General features: G+C 32.2%; 2 protein-coding genes across 2 annotated transcripts in view; one reads left to right on the top strand and one right to left on the bottom strand.

The window, feature by feature from the left end:
- LOC118735544 (angiotensin-converting enzyme) overlaps positions 1 to 17,899 on the top strand; it is a gene marked incomplete in the record, with an annotated part of 223,323 nt that overhangs the window by 31,339 nt on the left and 174,085 nt on the right.
- Positions 4,181 to 8,368, bottom strand: LOC118735551 (skin secretory protein xP2-like). The gene is made up of 2 exons (XM_036465358.1): positions 8,357 to 8,368; positions 4,181 to 5,836 (listed from the first exon to the last, which is right to left on the bottom strand). The coding sequence occupies exons 1-2, from the start codon at positions 8,366 to 8,368 to the stop codon at positions 4,697 to 4,699; spliced, it is 1,152 nt and encodes a 383-aa protein (XP_036321251.1). The 3' UTR covers positions 4,181 to 4,696.

The following is a 17,899-nucleotide window of genomic DNA, read 5'->3' as shown; positions in this document are numbered from 1 at the left end:
AAAAAAAAAGAATAAATGTTGCCACTCTAGTGAAAGTTAAACAGTAAGTTTACGAATTTATTTTAGATAAAAATACAAATAAGTACATTCATACATATGTGAAAATGACGTGATTGACGAAAATCTAACTCGCGCACACTCACGCATGCGAAAATTTCAGGCACGTACGATCACGGATATTACGTGATTTTTCACTGAAAGCCGCTCACGCTCACACGTGAGAAAGCGTGACACGACGTGTCACGTAGAAAAGCACGACTTTTGCCTATATTTAATACCTATCTCGCCAAGTAAGGCCAGTCTTTGCCTGTTGAAGGCTGGACACTAGAAAATTATATGCTCCACGGTTTCCTGGCGATAATTTCATTGCTCGGAACTTTAAAGATTTGTCGTAATTTAACGAAGGGTTTTTTCTTTAGGATCCCTTCGGATTTTTGGGCCCTTCTTTGTATTATTCATAACTTTTAGTGTTTTACATTTAAATTTTGCTTCTGGGCAATTCCACCGTCACGGTTTGGACATTTGTACAGAAAAAATTTCCTGTCCTGTTTAAATTTAAGTATTTATAAGGACTCAACAATTCTACAATTTGATAAAGCTACACCTAATTGACTATTATATGCGTTATTACAAAATACGAACAAAATTCCAGCTCAATTTTATATGGAAAAATTCTTATTTATTTCTTCTGTCACGGATGGGACAAAAACAAGAACCTGCTTCTTGGAGCAGGTATATTTTACGGAAACTCTGCGAATTTATTTCACTTTTCTGTGTGAACTTGATGTATTATAATAAAACAAAGAAGCAGGAACACAAACAAAGCAAAACCTACAAAAGAAAGATGGCTTTATTATACAAATAATCCGAAACTCCTCTGTCACGGGTAGGGCACGTACGAATTTTTATATGAAAGGGAGCTTTTAGTGTGATCCATATATAAAGATTAGTTATTAAAAAATATAGGAAGCCAAGTAAGGGTTAAATTCACTCACGTTTTGTCTTAGGATGGTGCCTTTTATATATTTAAAAGAAAATGCCTAGCACCGTCAGCCAAAAAAATGATTAAAAATGAACGCGATTTCCTAGCGTCTTGAAATTTTCACTTTTTTGTACTTAAATTTAATACGGTATAGAACTGCATACCTAAAAATTCTGAGCAAAAAGTTTAAAATTTTTGGGCGTAGTTGTTAAAGTTTGTTGAATGTTTTAATTTTTGAAAAAAAACTGTAAACATTAGATTGACAAAATAGAAAATCAAAATGGTCAAAATGTAACTTGACTTTATCAGCTGACCACAAGGGTATATAGATAATGGACAAATCCGCGCATCCCCCCCTTCGCCCCTGCGTCTCCACAACAAACAAATAAAGCTTATCAGCCCTGTAAACCTACCTCTGACAACTGTCCCGCACATAGCTGTCACGGGTGCAATTAAATATTTGCAATGAATTTCTAACATAATGTAACAAACACGAAACACAACCTCAACTTCTGTAATTAAATGTAACCACTTTTAGCTTTTTTTTTGTCACGGGTGGGACAAGACCAATACTGCTTAATAATAACCATAACATATATAAAGCAGTCAGACAATTTAATATATAACACAATTTTATTAGAAGCAGATGAGTTCTACTATATATTTCTCTTACCAAACACACGAATTATGAATCGCAAATTATTTGACAGTGCACTCAACACGACCTACTTTAAACTCAAACAAAAAAAATTTGCTTAGAACTTGATTGCAAAACGTAAAAAAGGTATTAAAAATGCATTTAAAGCTTTAATATGTTATTTTTCGGTTGATTTAAAATTTTTTACAAATATCCTGTCCACACGTTTGTCAGTTTTATAAAGAAAATAATTTTCGCACTGAGGTCCACCCGTGGTTCCCGTGGAATCTCCCTTCTTCTTTTTACGAATACATTAAAAATAAAAAAAATTACCTTGTGTTATACTTTGGGTTCGAAAATTTTAAGAAAAATTTGACTTTCACTTATATAAAAAAAAAACTAAACCAAAAATAAGATGCAAAAATTATACATTTTCTTGCTCTAAATATTGAAAAACTTAAGTGGACTATATATGTATAAATTTTTGGCTTCTTTATAAATCATTATATGAAGTTTTTTTTTATAAAAATTGATATTTGATAAAATTAATTTTTCAATCAATGGGTCTCTACCAGGGTTGTGAGTTTTAAAATCCCTTTTGATTTCAAATGTGATTCGATTCGAACCAAATAAGAAATAGAACTTATTTATGATTTAAATCGTTGAATAAATTAAAAATTAAGTTTATTTGTGATGAGATTTATTGAACAAATAAGAAATAAAATTTATTTGGTATATGATTCTTCGACTAAAATTTATTTGTGATTTGATTCGTTGGACAAATAAAAAATGAGTTTTTTTTGGTGGTTGATTATTGACCAAATATAAGTAAAGTTTATTTCTGGTCTAGTTCGTCTCCATTTGAAAACTTCAATTTATTTATTATTATTATTTATTATTTTATTCATCACCCAAATAAAAAAAAAAAACAAAAACAAATTTTATTTTCCCGAAAATCGTGCTTGCGTTACATAAAAAGTAATGTTTTTAATTGGAAAATCACAAATCAAACTGATTTAATCGACAAATCCAAACACAAATAAAATATTTTTTTTTTTTCACAAATAAATTTTATTTTTTATTTGAGCGACGCATTAGATCATACAAAAATTTTCATTCATGACTTGATTTGTCGATTAAATAATAAATTTATTTTGTTTTGTATTTGATATAATTTTTAATTCAAAAATCAATTTTATTTTTGGACTAGGCTCTACCAAGTATAATCTAATCTAGCCTTCTTCCGCCCATTTCTCAACTTAAAATCCCAATTCTCTTCTAGAAAATCAGTAAAAATGCTGTCGCGTTTTTAAGGTTTTGTAATTTGAACAATTGATTTATTTCACATCTCAAGAGTGCATCCACAATTGACACATTTTCATTTACATTTATCAGTTATTTGGTAGTAAAGAGTATATCTTGTTTTTTGTTTGTTTTTTTTCACGTATTTGTTTATTGTGTGTTTTTTTTTTGTTAACAATTTTTCGCAATTATTCGCTACATATTTTTTGCTTTATTTTTTTTGATTTCGTAGCATAAAATATTCGTATGAATTCATAAACTAAAAATTAAAAATTAAAAGAAAAGAAAACATAATACAATACGGTCACACTAACTCACACAGGAGCATTACTTAAATTAGTTTTTACGAGTATTTTTTAATAATTATCGAAAACTCGTTTTTCGTTTAATTGTTAACTAAACAAAAGAAACGAATATCGAAGCATATATGTATGTTATATGTAAGTATTTATATCAGTATTAAGTATGTAAGTTGTAATCCTTTTGCATATAAGAATATTCTGGTAATTATGTGTATGTTTTTGCAGGTATATGTTGCATATTTTTTGTTATGTAGTATGTAATTATTTAAAATATATATATTGCAATATTACAGCACAATTAAAAACTAGTACTTTTCTAAAACAAACGATAAAATATATTTACATATACATATACAGAAATATACTACTACATACATATACTGCGCCTGCAGTAGAGAATCTCATATTTGATTACCTGCAAGTCTTTTACGCATTCACATTAGCTACGGCTTTTAACTTACATACATATATATACCTAAGTACACATACAATTAATATATGGGAGTAGATCAACGCAAAACAACAACAAGATCATTTATCACACTTAACGTAAGTATTCGTACGCCACCGGCAACGTTCCGCTCTTGTAACTGCAGCTCCTTCTGAAATATCCAACATAAGTACGCGATGTACATACAATTGTAAATGTTTCATGGAGTGTATTGACAATACGACGAATGTGCTGGCTGGTGAACGTGGAGGACGCGATTGGCCATGTCACAGGAACCCCACCCTGTTGGACGTGTCTCAACGGCGCCAAATAATATCACTGATGATCGGAATATTGTGCTATATATATATATTCCTTTGTACAACTTGAAAACTGCTTAAACAAAAAAAAAACACTTAAAAACTATTTATATGTATGTATGTAAAAAAAAGGATTGTTAATTGTTGAGTTCGTATGTATGTATATAAAAGTAAAAAATTATGGCTTAAACTAGAATCGCAACAAACATAAATGTACATACAAAAAAAAAAATAATTAAAATAATAATTGGTAAAAGATCAGTTATGTTTAGGTGTGTTTTAGTACGTGTCTCTCAAATTCCAAAACGTTTCGCCTAATTCGAGTTCCAAAACGTTCCATTATCACGATTACGTTATTTTTGTTTTTCTTCTCAATCAACTCAATTTTCATACTTTTCCCCTTTTCGACTCGCATCATCCATATCTATACTATATCCTTATGCGCACACGCACGTTCGCCTGCTCGCTTGCTCGCTCACGCTCTGCATCGTCTCAACGTATATAGTTAGCGTGCGCTCACAAAAGCCTTACTCACAACTTTTTTCTCAATGCTGTAATGAAAAAAAGAGGGAGAGAGAGGGGGAAGGAGAGCATACGTGTAGCGGAGAGAACGTTGACGGAGAGCAAGGCAAAGGCATTTTAAGGCATTTGTATTTATGAATGAGTGTGTAAATATATGAGAATGAATGAGAGATGGATGGAGTGGTGGAGTGAAATTCCATATTAGTATCCATGCTCCTCATGTTCGTATTCGCCAAATGATTCCACCTCATCATGACCACCGAAGTCGTAGCTCACCTCATGACCACCAAAGTCGTGGCTCTCCTCGTGATGGTACTCCTCATGATGGTGAACGGGCTCGTGTTCCTTGATTTCCTTGTGAACGAAAACGGGTTCCTTGTAGGAGATGTGTTTCTCATGGTATTCAGGTACGTGTTTCTCAATGTGAACGGGCACTGGTTTCTCAACGGGCACCTTGACTGGGTAGGGCACATGTTTTTCAACCTTGACTGGAATTTCCTTGACTACTGGGTATGGGGCGGGCACATGTACTTTCACTTCGTATGGTACTGGTTTTTCAACATGCACTGGCACGGGGTTATCATAGGGTACATGCACTGGCACGGGCACCTTCTTGATCACTGGCACTGGTACTGGTTTCTCAACATGGTATGGTACTGGTTTCTCAACATGATACGGCACTGGCTTATCGACATGCACCTTGACGGGGTAATGTACAACCTTCTCAACTGGGTATGGTTTTTCGACGGGCACATGCACCTTCACTGGGTAGTGTACTTTCTTCTCAACTGGATAAGGTGCGGGTACGTGCACTTTTACGGGCACATGCACCTTCTTTTCAACTGGATAGGGGGCGGGCACATAAACTTTCACGGGCACTGGACGATCGTAGTGCACATGCACTGGGTAGGGTATCTTCTTTTCAACTGGATAAGGTGCGGGTACTTCATGTGGCACCTTGACGATTTCCTTCACCTCATAAGGTATATGCTTGACCACGGGATATGGTTTGGGCACTTTCACCTTAATCGGTACAGGTATGTGCTTCTCGACGGGCACATGCACATGCTTCTCGACGGGATAAGGTTCGGGTATTTTCTTGATAATGGTCAATGTTTTTTCCTCGTGAATGGGATGATGGTACTCATGGTGGTAGTCCTCGAAATGATGTAGGCCACGTTTGGTTTTGGTGCTTTCGCTATCGTCGGCGGCAGCTGCGGCGGAGGACTCCTTGGCACCTTCTTTCGCGGGCTCAGCAGATTTGGTTTCGACAGCTTTCTCCTTTTCGGCGCGCGTGCTGATGGCCAGCAGCAACACCAGGGCAAGCAATGATGCTGAACGCTGTTATAGGGAGAAAAAATAGAGCCGGAGGGAGAATAAAGAGAGATAGAGAAATGAAAATAGGGAAGAGAGAGAGAGAGAGAAAGAATAAGGGATATAGAGAGAGTGAGCGCAATATGGAGAAGGATAAGAAGAAAGAGGCAAAACATTAAGGAGCATTAGTGGGAATGGGAAAATATGCGTACGAATTTGATCGGAAACGCAGGAAATTGGGAAATATTTAAGAATTGGACGTAGTGTGAAACATTGAAGGAATAGAAAAGCGCAGAAAATGAAGGTTTTTTTTTGGAAAACAATGAAAAAGAAACAAAGCTTTGTGTTAAAAAATTTTGGATACAAATCATTTTATATATTCAGAAAACTGTAAGTGTGAATCTGGACTTTTAGGTTTAAAGAAACACTCAGTTTTCGATTAGAAGAAGAGAACACTATTTTTGGAGTTCAGCGATAATTTTTAGCTTCTTAATAAAACTTTCGAGGAAAAATTAAATTTTAAACTTGTAAAAAATTGGAGCAACACGTTTTTTAAACTCATTATAGAAACCCAAGTGTTTAAATCAAATCTTCTCATTAAAAAAATAGTGTTCGAATTTTTTTTATGCTACTTTAGTTATATTTTTTGTTTTTTTGTTTTTAAATTTTAATCTCAATTTTTAAGACGAACATGAAGAGCAAATACGCTCGTAAAATTTTTGGTAAAGACATGTCAAGAATATTAATTTTTTGGATCGAAATTTCGCTTTAAAAAAAAGTTTTAAAAATGATTTTCGTCCTTTTGAAAAATACTATGAAAAAAAATGTAAGAGCAAGTAATATATAAAGTATCTAACAAATATCTAATAATTCTGTTTGGAAGTTTATTTTCAGGAATATTAAGAAATATTATTAAATTAATAAACTTTGAATTAAGACTTTTGGTAAAAATAAATAGTTAAATTTTTTATATTCTTATATGCATAAATTATCTTTAATATTCAATTTTCGATTAAAACTACTACTTCAAAAATATATAAAGATCATGTTTTATTTAACTACATACATATTTACTTAAAAAATGCGAAATGAAATTAATGATTTATAAAAAATATTTTTATATATGAATTACATATTTTTTAAGGAGATTTCTTATGGAAGTTCAAGTTCTGGGAATTATTAAACAGTATTAATAAATTTGTATATATATTTTTTTTATTTTTGAAAAAAGCGTCAAAAATAAGTTTATTAAATATATACATATGCATGTATATCAAATAATGAAAATGAATTCTTAGAAATTTTTGTCGAGATATTTTTTAACAGGATATACAAAATGTAAATATTTTTCAAAAATTCAAAAATTCAATTTTTGAATTTAGAAGATTGGATAAGGGTTGGCATTTTTACCCTTAAAGTTGATTTTTGAAAAAAATTTACATAGTTAAAGAAAATTTGAAAATTTCGGCGAGTAATTATTATTATGAATTATTTTAATTAAAAAAAGCAACAATTTCTCAATGATTTATTAAAACTTTTGCACTATTTGAATTTAGGAGATTAGAAAATAGTCGAATTGTTTTCTTAAAAATGCGTTTTTTTAGTAATTTCTGCAAGCAAACTTGAATTTTTAATCTTCTAGCCTTTAACCACTTTTTTTATTTACGAAAAGTAACTACTTCTAAGTGATTGATGAAAATTTTCACGCTATTTTTAAAAGCTACAAATAAACATACTAGTTTATGTCAAATTTGAAAAATCAGACGTTAAAAATGTTTTTTGGAAACTTAAATTTTTGATGTTATTTTTCTGGAATTTATTTATTTTTATTCAATAGCAACTAAATTTCAATATATTTTATAGTTTTCAATATTAAAATATATATATTAAAAATATCTTCACAGCAAAAAAGTTTACAGCAAGAAAAATTATTTTTTTTAAATTAAATTTTCTTTAAAAAATAGTGTGCTTCATTTCACCGCTTTAAAATTTTGATTACTCTATGAACTTTGAGATAACTTTTAATATTTTTTGTCATGTTCGAAAATTCCAAGATATTTTTTCACTTGCAATTTACAAAATATACCTATATTTTTGAATAAAAAAATATTTTATCTCTCTTTTTGGAAAAAATTGGATATAAAAAATTTAGTCATATCGTTTTTGAATTTTTATTTTATCTTGTATTTACGTATGGTATACATATTTTGAGTTAGTTAATTTTTTCGGCCATTCTCCAATATTACGAATTTTTTCACAAGCGTTTGTTTAGAAGAATATATTAAAAAAAAAAAAACTTTAACCGAGTAGCGCTAAAACTTTTCATCAATTTTTTTTTATGATGCTTCACTTTAGTGTTCTTCAGCTTTTCAATTAAATTTTCTAAGTGTCTCTGCATAAATACTTTTTAATTGTCCTTTTGCACTAAATTAACTAAATTTTTTTTTGCCAGTATTCACTTTAATTTGTATTACTTAGTCTCTTATTTTTCTCATTTTATTTTTTTTTGATTTAGTTAACTTGAATTGCACTTTTGCGCATACATACCAGCAGCTTCATCCTAAAACACAACAATTACAACGAAAAGTTGAAGCGAACGAAACGCAAAATCCTTCACTGATATATCCTGCGTTGCAACGCTGTAGTTAATCCTCACGCACACAGCAAATTCACAATCCTTTAAACACTTTTGCTTTTGATTTGGTTTTCGCTTGCGAAAGGAACTACAAATAAATGAAAAACGAAAATGAAAAAACGAAAGACTTAAGTAGCGAACTTGAGCACTGTTTGATTTTTCTTCGTTGCTGTTTAACAGAGCACTAATATTTTTTCCATTTTCCGCTGGATTATATAGAGCAAATGTTCAAGATATGTATATATACATATATGTGAATATAATTTTTATTTTATTTTTTAATTTAATAATATTTAGATTTTTTTTATTTGTACTTTGTAAACGCCGCACGATCCGTGCACGAGACGTGAGTTTTTGCAGCTACGTGACGAGAGAGAAGAACGTAAAGCTATCTGATGTGTATAGCTGAACAGTAAACGATTCAATGATGCCAAATGTGGCCACTGTCTGCACTTTTATAGTTAATTCCATTTCCATTTGGCTAACCAAGTTGTTGATGGTTGTTGTGTGTGGTCGCCGCTGTTTGAGCGAGCGTTGCGCCGAACAAAGTTGCCGAAAAAGCCAAAACACCACGAACCGTGGCAGTGCATGAAGCAGAAACACAAGAAGTAAACTTGGACAAAGGCACAGGCACAGGCAGAGCCAGAGGCAGAGGCAGAGGCAGAGGCAAACGCAGACAAAGACGAAGACGAAGAAGTGGAGCAGCGAGTCATGCAAAAATATGGCAGACCAACTAAACAAGCCAGCCAGCCAGCCAGCCAGTCAATGGCGGTGCAAATAAAACGCAACAACAACAGCAACAAAAAATCCAGAAAACTAGTGTAGTTTGCATGAAAAGTAAAACTGCTGCAATAGCAACAGAAAAATAAAGAAGAAAAAAAAAATAGCAACAACTGGAAGAGCAACAGCAGCGTTCAAGTGTGAGTGTGTGTTTGGCTACGCATGTGTGCAAAACTGCAAAACTTAAATCCAAAATCCAATAGCTGCCTCTAAGTTGCAAGGCGCCAACACACACACACACACACACACACACATACAAGCTCATATAAAATACGCAGTAATGTAAAATCAAGTAGCCATGTAGCTTAGCGTTTCTCAGTGTGGACATGTCTGGTGTTGTTGCTATTGTTGTTTTTGTTGCTGCCGCTGCAGTATTTCATATTTTACAGCTACGCTAATAGCGTTTGTACGTCTGCAAGCACTTTTTACACTAGTAATTTTATATGCATGTGTTGCCATTGTTGTTGCAAACTCGTACAATCGCTAATTTGCTTTATTTTTAGATTTTTGCCATCTTCTTTTTTCATCTTGCATTGTTTTGCTAACGTAAACGTAATTGAATTAAAAAACGCATTCAAAAGTGTTATTGCTAGTGTTGCACTTACGATTAGTGTTTCAATAAAAACGTTTGATTTGGCGCTTTTGCCTCTTTCCACCCCAGACCCCCCTCCCCCCCCCCCCCCGATCCCTTTCGCTTCCTCTTGGCGGTGGATGATGCGCAAGCGCAATTTTCAGAGTTTTTTTTTCTTTCTAGCACGCTTGAAGTGTTTCGCGCTCGCATTTTGGTCAGTTACATTTACCGTGCTGCGCTTGTATTCTCATAAAACGTGCAAGCGTCGAGATTTCTTCATGTCAACACACTATTTGTTCGGTTTGTTGTTGTTGTTTTTTTGTCGAGTTTAAAATGAGGTAATCACTTGATGATCGTATAATTTGATAAACCATCACTTTTATTGTACCATGTCAATTGCTTTATGAGCTTAGTTTAAGACTTTCAGTGCATTTTTTGGCCGATTGTCGTTTGAAGCTTTTAAATGGCGAATTTTTGTAATCTGACCGAAAGACATTTTACATATTTTTTTTTGCAACATCTGTTGGCAGACAATAATGTAGGTTTATTGTAAAATTAAGTGGGACTCGTTGTGAATAGACTTCAAATATAGGATATTAGCTCGTTTACCGCTTTGCCTCCTATATACTACATAGCTTATGTAAATTGCGTAAAAATCGAGCAGAATAATTAAAAAGTGCTCAACAGAAAAAAATTATACGAAAAGTTCTGATTTATAACCAACTCAACCAATGGATTTCCAATTCTTTTTGTTTTTTTTGAATAGATTTTGTTTGAGAAACTTTGCTTCATCCATACTGCAGACAAATCGTTCTGCACTTGATCCTTCCTTTAACGAGTCAAAGAATATTTTCTCCAAAGCATCGTCTACCAAAAAGTATGCCCCCTAAATAAGCACATTTTTATATAACATAGAAGGCTCTATACCGTCGCTGGCATGCAAAAAAGCCGTCACTAACTCAAAATTTGTAAATTGCAAAAAATTTCTTAATTAGATGCCTTTGGAGTTTTGCGAGCACATTGTTAATATGTGGAAATATTTTGGAAAAAATCTGAAATTTTAAAATTTTTTGTAATTTTGTCCACTTCTACAACATTTTAGCAAAAATTTCAAAGAGAATATTATTCTTCAGCTTTTACTTCGAAAAGAATCCTTCATTCCGAGTAAAACTGGTACCATTAGTTTAGAATTTTTAAAAAAAATTTTCCAAAATCACTTCACCGTAATTTCACAGAAAATTTTAATCAGTTGCACTGGATAAACTTTGAGGTTTCAATAAATAGTTCTTTGAGAAAATTTTGTATTTACCTATATAAGAAAAATATTATCACTACATAATTTGTTGTTTATTTTAATAAATGGTGCCTTGTATTACTCGAAAACGTTTTGTTTTTTGTAAATAACTTGAGAATTTGAGGGTTTTAGACAACTTTTGAAAACAGTTTCGTGACTAGCTCGGGCAGCCTCTCGACCTGTACTAGGTCACTTAAAAAGTTCGTGCATTTTTTTTTTATTTTATTTTGTAATACCGTGTTATTTTTTGAAAGAGTTAATCAATACAATAAAGTAAGTCGTGGTACTAGTTATGTGTATCTGTTGTACGACCCCCGAGATAAAATGATAAGGTCTAACAAAAGCCATGTAGATCCGATTTTTAACTTTGTACAAAAATTAAAAATTCAACAAAGTTGCGCAACAATAATTTTATAGTTTCAGGTGTTTTTTTTTGGCAGCATCCTCACGCATTTCCTTCCATACAAAGTTACTATGTTCGATAGTTTTTTGTTTATATGGAAAAAATAATAGTTCCATCCATAATAAAAAAATATTTAGGAAGGTTCTTGACGTTTGCAAGCAATTTAATTTTGAAATTTTACACACACATTCTCATTTTCAATCTCAAACAACAACAACTTTGAACAACTCCTTTTTTTTACTCTCAATTTTATACGATTTTAAAATGTTGGCAAACTTCAAAAAAAAAATCATGGCCAACGCATTGAGAGAACGGTTTTACCTTACTATGCTTTTATCATGGTTCCATCTTTAGCTTCTTGAAACTTGCATTTTATTATACCAGAATTTAATGGACTATAAACTGCATACTTAGAAAAAAGAAATAGCCAAACTGGCCAACATGTCATAAAAGCATTTAGAAAACGTTATTTTTTAAAACAAGAAAGATGCCTGCTGATATTATATGTACACGAAGCAATCAATATATGTACATATGTACTCACGCAACTGTGGGCCAAATATAGTAGAACTGCGCTTTTAGTTTTTCTTCCTGGCCTCAGAATTTTTTGGACTTTGTAGTTTCCATAATATGATAACAATATGGGTACCAAATGAAAGAAAAAATACTGTAGATTAAAAAAAAAAATAAGCTCTCTTTTCTCAAGGACGAATAGGTATTGAAAATGCATTTTTTAATTAATTAAATTTTTTTAAGCCAACAAAGTTACAAGTACGAAATTCGAGAATGTAGTCGAGTGCATATAAGTCCATATAATTTTTTCAAAAATAATAATTACTGGCTTTTATAGTAACTATGCACCAAAAAACTTAATTGGATTTAATTCTACACAGAAATTTTCTTTAATTTGGTACGCATACTCTTTTTATATAAAACTTTTTTTGAAATAATCATGTTTTTCAACTTTCAAATTCCTTCATGAAAAATAGTTTTTCCCTACAAAAAATACACAGAAAACTTTAAGCACCTTGAGTGACCTCTAAATATTTTTTAATTTCAAAATCAAAAAGATAGGTATATTTTTCTGTATAGCACAATCCCAAGGGGAGAGAGTATGCAAATTCCGACTTTACTTTTTTGGGCTATCCTAATGTATACACAAGAACGAGCACACCCATTGCACTACAACTTTACCCTAGCAAATCCATTTTCAGTTTGATTACAAGAGGTGATGGCTGGACCCATGGCCTAGGCGCCATGGTGGGGATTAATTTCTTTGCAACTAATCCGTCTGCTTAAAAGGAGCTAAAGGAAGTTGCGCTCATTCAATGGATTCTATGCGCAGAACCTTACAGCCGTTCCTGGAATATGCCACTTACTATACATTTTTACAAGTAATTTGATTGGCTTTTCAATTTGCAATAATTTGTAATAATCCAGTCAACGGAATGAAGATAACACCCCAAGACTACGCGTCAATATAAATTTAAATTTGGATTAATTGTTGAACATTCCTTACTCTCTGACTACTAAATAAAACAGCATTTACCAATTTGGCATGAAAATAATTTATTGCCTAGTAGCGTCGCCAATTACCATAACTTAAAAATAACTTCCTGAAAGAGACCGCAAACATTCGCATTGCTGCAAAACAACCACTTCTAATTCAATTTTTATTGACCACAAATATGTAGCATACACGCACGTAAAAATACAAATCCATAAACAACAGCTAGCCAATAGAAGCAAATATAGAAATGCATGGATGTAGAAATGTATACATAGTTGTATATATACTGTTACGCACAACATTGAGCTTACGGATTTAATTTTTTAATATTCGCAATATTTTACATATTTTTTGTTAATGTTGTATTAAAATATGGCTTATATTTTAGCAAACTTCATTTAAATCCAAGAATGAAATGCAAAATTGCAGGAAAATCGCAAATTTTTTAATATGACTTCCTAAAAAAAATCAGGTATGCATTTTTATAGCCCAACAAATTTTAGTATAGTAATGTGCAAATTTCAAATGTCTTAAAATTTGCGTTGATTTTTGAAATTTTTTGGCTGACTGTCCACGTATGTTTTTCCATATAAAGTATTTTCAGATTTTTTTTTTTTGCTAAAATCGCGCCCTAACCGCCAAAATAACGTATGCGAAATTTTTTTCAAAATTTTCTTTTTGAAAAAAAGAAAGTATAGAATTTTGAAAAAAAAAATTATTTTTTTTTAAATGTCGCTTACGTTTTTTGGGCTCGATATTTTAACACTAAATTAACCAAAAAATTTCAGCTTGTAAAACATTTCGAGTATTAACAAAAATTAGCCGAACTCAATTTTGTGAGTAACAGTAGGTACATATATGCTGCGATGTACTATGCGCGCATGCAGTCAAGTATAGTAGTGATTTTACTGCATTGTTTTTGAAATATAATTCATTAGGTTACTTGGTTAAGAGGCAATCATCAAACAGCAGACAGTCAGTCAGCCAGCGCCACACAGCGAGTTATATAGCAGTTGCCGCTAGCTGGTGACCAACATTTCCCATAATTGCAAAAAGTATTTCATTGCATGTAGCATTCATTATATAGACATAAATATATATGCCGGTATATAATTGTTTGTGTTATATGAATTTGCGATTATTATTGCATTTCTACAACGATGACTATGACGATGATGCTGACTGTTGGCGATGCGTGTGTGTGTGTGTGTGTGTGTGTTTATCTGTGCGGTTATCAGCAGCTACTGTTTCTGCAAATGCAACTGCTATCAGCTTTTGCTGCCTACACGCTTGTTACTCCTATCGCCGCTGTTGTTGTTTGCTTTGAAGCTGTACACTCGCTCAGTCAACACGTTCGCCACACATCGCACAACACGTTTTACTTGCTTGCATTAATTTGACGTCTCTGATTACCTTCCTTGTTATTATGTCAATGGGTCTTTGGCATCATTTCCATATTTGCTATTTCTTCTGGCGTGTAACGGCTGGCGGCTAGCGGCTTATAGCTGCTCGAATGCTTTCATACAATACTATTGTTTGGCGCGATTTTCTTCATGCATCCTTATTTACAATAGTTAGTTATTCACTTTTGCTTTCTTCTCAATCAATGTATATTAAAATTCGTGTGCTGCTTACATCGTCATCATCCACCAACAACCTCATTAACTTTGTAGTGATTATTGTCTTCGATTGTACACACACACGCACAAACCAATTTTGCGTTTGTTGAATCACTTGTAAATTCCCGTGTAAAAGTTTGTTTCATGCTTTTGACCATCGCATCCGCTATGCAACACTTAACTCAGTTTGACTATGTTTGCTGCTGCTGCTGGTGTGTTGCAATCCGCTTGTTGTGTTTGCATTTTTTCGTAGCTGTCTGCTTATTCGTGCGCGCTTTGCTCTCTACGGAGGCCATTATTGCCATTTTCAGCGGGCATTGCTGTACAGTGGGAGTGGGCAGATGCTGTGAATTGTTGGAAGATGGTTCAAATAAAATTTATTTGGCATTATTAGGGAAAGTTTTTCAAATCGATGTCCACAAAAATATCGATAAATACATTGAAAAATGTGTTTGTAAATACAGCGATTGAACTTATCGATAGACTTGCTGGCGAATGTCGAAGTTAAACTGAATTCCGATAAATCTATCTAAAACGGTATCGATAAGCACATTGATCGGAAAAATACACTGATGAATGGATGAACAAATATGGAAGCATTTCGATAAAAATATCGATTAATTTATCGGCGAATGTCTTCATCTACATACATAGCATGTAAAATGAAAATAATTTTATCGATAAGTATGCATATCAAAATCATATGAAAACCGATAAATATATCGATAACAAATTTATGTATATATTTTTACCGATCACACACTTTTTTAAGTGTTTGGCCGAGCTGCAGTGCGTAATTAGTGATATAAATTTTGGTGTTTTTCCACAATCAGAGCGCAATTTTCTGCTGCCTCAGAATTTACTTTTTAACGGAAGAAATACAATCGATAGTTCGCCGTTGCGGGTGACTGTCATTAGAAAAAAGTAAGTGCGCCTGGGCCACACTGTAGAAGTGAAACTTTCGTTACAGATCTATTTTGTCTCATAACCAATATATGTTCATACATATGTACGTAGATACATACATCTGCTTTAGCTTAAGGTTATATTTTTTGTCTTTTTTCTATCTAGATCCCTACCTCTACCCCTGTTCGTTCTAATTACATTTATGTTATTCTGTTTTCCTTTAGATTGATTTTTATCTTTATACTCTATCGATAACAAAATCGATAGTAACATTCAACAAAATATGGATAACGAAAAAAAATTTCCATAGCAAAATCGATGACAATATTAGTAGAAAAACTGATTAAACTATCGATAACAAAATTTATAACCAAAATCCATTAGAAAATCCATAAAATATCATAAAAATATCGAAAACAATATCGACAACAAAATCGATAAATAATCGATAGCAAAATTGATGAATAATCGATAAGAAAATCGATAACAAAATCGACGACTAATCGATAACAAAACCGACAACAAAAATGGATTAGAAAATCGATAACAAAAATGGATTAGAAAATCCGTAAAAACATCGACAACAAAATCGATAAATAATCCATAAAAATATCGATAATAAAACCGATAAAAATATCGATTATTATATCGATAAATCCCAAAATAGTTTCTAGATTGAGTCTCTGTGTCTCTATCTATGTATGTATATACATAATTTTCTCTATAATTACCTTTATTTTAATCTTTCTTCCTCTATCTTCATCTTTACTTTTATCGGTATCCTCATCCTCATCCTCACCCTCATCTTTTTCTTTATATTTATCTTTGTTTTTATTTTACGTTTCTCATTTTCTTCATATACATATTCCCCTTCACCTTCGCCCTTATATAAGTAAAGTGTTTAGATTTACCTTGGTCTTCATTTATGCCTTTATCTTTACGCATCTTTGTTTTTGTTTTTATATTTACCTTTGCTTTTATGCTTTTCTTTATCTATGCACGTAGTCACCTTTACTTTCATTCTTGTATTGGTCTTTTTCTAAGTGTTATTCTTTAACTTTTCATTAGCAAGTTTTTGTTAAATTAATAACACACATTAAAGAAGCACTTGTTTCCATGGCAGCATTTCCGTTGCACGATTTCCGTGTGCAATTTCCGTTGAATTTGCCAATTTACTGCCAACCAACCAACCGCCGCTAAAAAAGTTTAACTTCAAAAACTTTGCCTATCATTTAGTTGTTGTGCTTATAAGACATGCAACGTGGGACCCACTGAGTGGCAGTACACACTTCGAAGCACATTGATTAATAAAATTCATTAACTACCAAAACGTTATCAAAAGATATTGATTGAGTAAATTATCGAAAAATATATCGATTACGATATTGAAAAGCAAATTTAGAATCGACTATAAGTAAAATAATTTTGCTAAAATATTGATCAAAATATCGTTAAAAAATATGGCGGAATATATCGATAACAAAATCGATACTCATAACTGCAGTGTTGATGTTTTCGAGTTTTTTCCTGTAAATAAACCTATTTAAAGTACATTAAATATGTAACAACTGTTACTTTAGCACCCTCCCAAATTAAAACCTTTCTAAATTAATACATTAACATATAAAACCGGAAAGTTTATAATATTTCATCGAAAATGCAACAACACTTTTCTAAAAGCATATATTTAACGATAAAAACGGCAGTTAATAATAATAATCGCTAATAAGTCGATAAAAATAAATAAATTTGTTGATAATTAATCGACAGACATAAATGCAAAAACGACAAAACTATTCATAAAAAATTCTTAAATAAAGCAAAATGTATATTCTTACATACTATGTAAAGCAAAGACGAGATTTTTTGAAAACTACTGAACGGATTTGGACGAGAGTTTTTTAATAAAATCTGTATCGATAGGGTTAAATATTATCTTCAGTACTTAGAATTTCTATAGGCTTGCCACCGCAGCGTTCGTTGAATTACAAAAAAATTAGGTGTCAATCGAAAGGACTTGGCCTTTAGATGTTTAGTAATGCACTAGTTTTGAGTAGGGTTGCCACCTTTTTAAAAATTATTAGACCTTCACCATTCGTTGGAACCAAAAAATAAGGTACCAAGTGAAAGGCTATGGTCTCCGGATGTCCAATAAGCTTTTATTTTTTATTTTTTTTTTGAGTGGAACTGCCACCTATTTAAAAACTATTCCCTTACATATAATACGTAAAGGCATTTTTTAGTAGTGATATCAAATTTGCACAGGTCATTCGATAAAAAAAAATTACATGTCAAATAAAAGTGCTTGGCCTTCAGATGTGCAATAAGGTTTTAAATTTCCGAAGAGGGTTGCCAAATGTGCGAAAAACTAT

The sequence above is a fragment of the Rhagoletis pomonella genome, unplaced genomic scaffold (genome assembly GCF_013731165.1).
Source record: "Rhagoletis pomonella isolate Grant_MI unplaced genomic scaffold, Rhpom_1.0 Rhpom_scaffold_00003, whole genome shotgun sequence".
Taxonomy (NCBI): Eukaryota; Metazoa; Arthropoda; class Insecta; order Diptera; family Tephritidae; genus Rhagoletis; species Rhagoletis pomonella.
The sequence above is the reverse complement of the archived record's forward strand: the minus strand, read 5'-3'. Positions and strand labels throughout refer to the sequence as shown.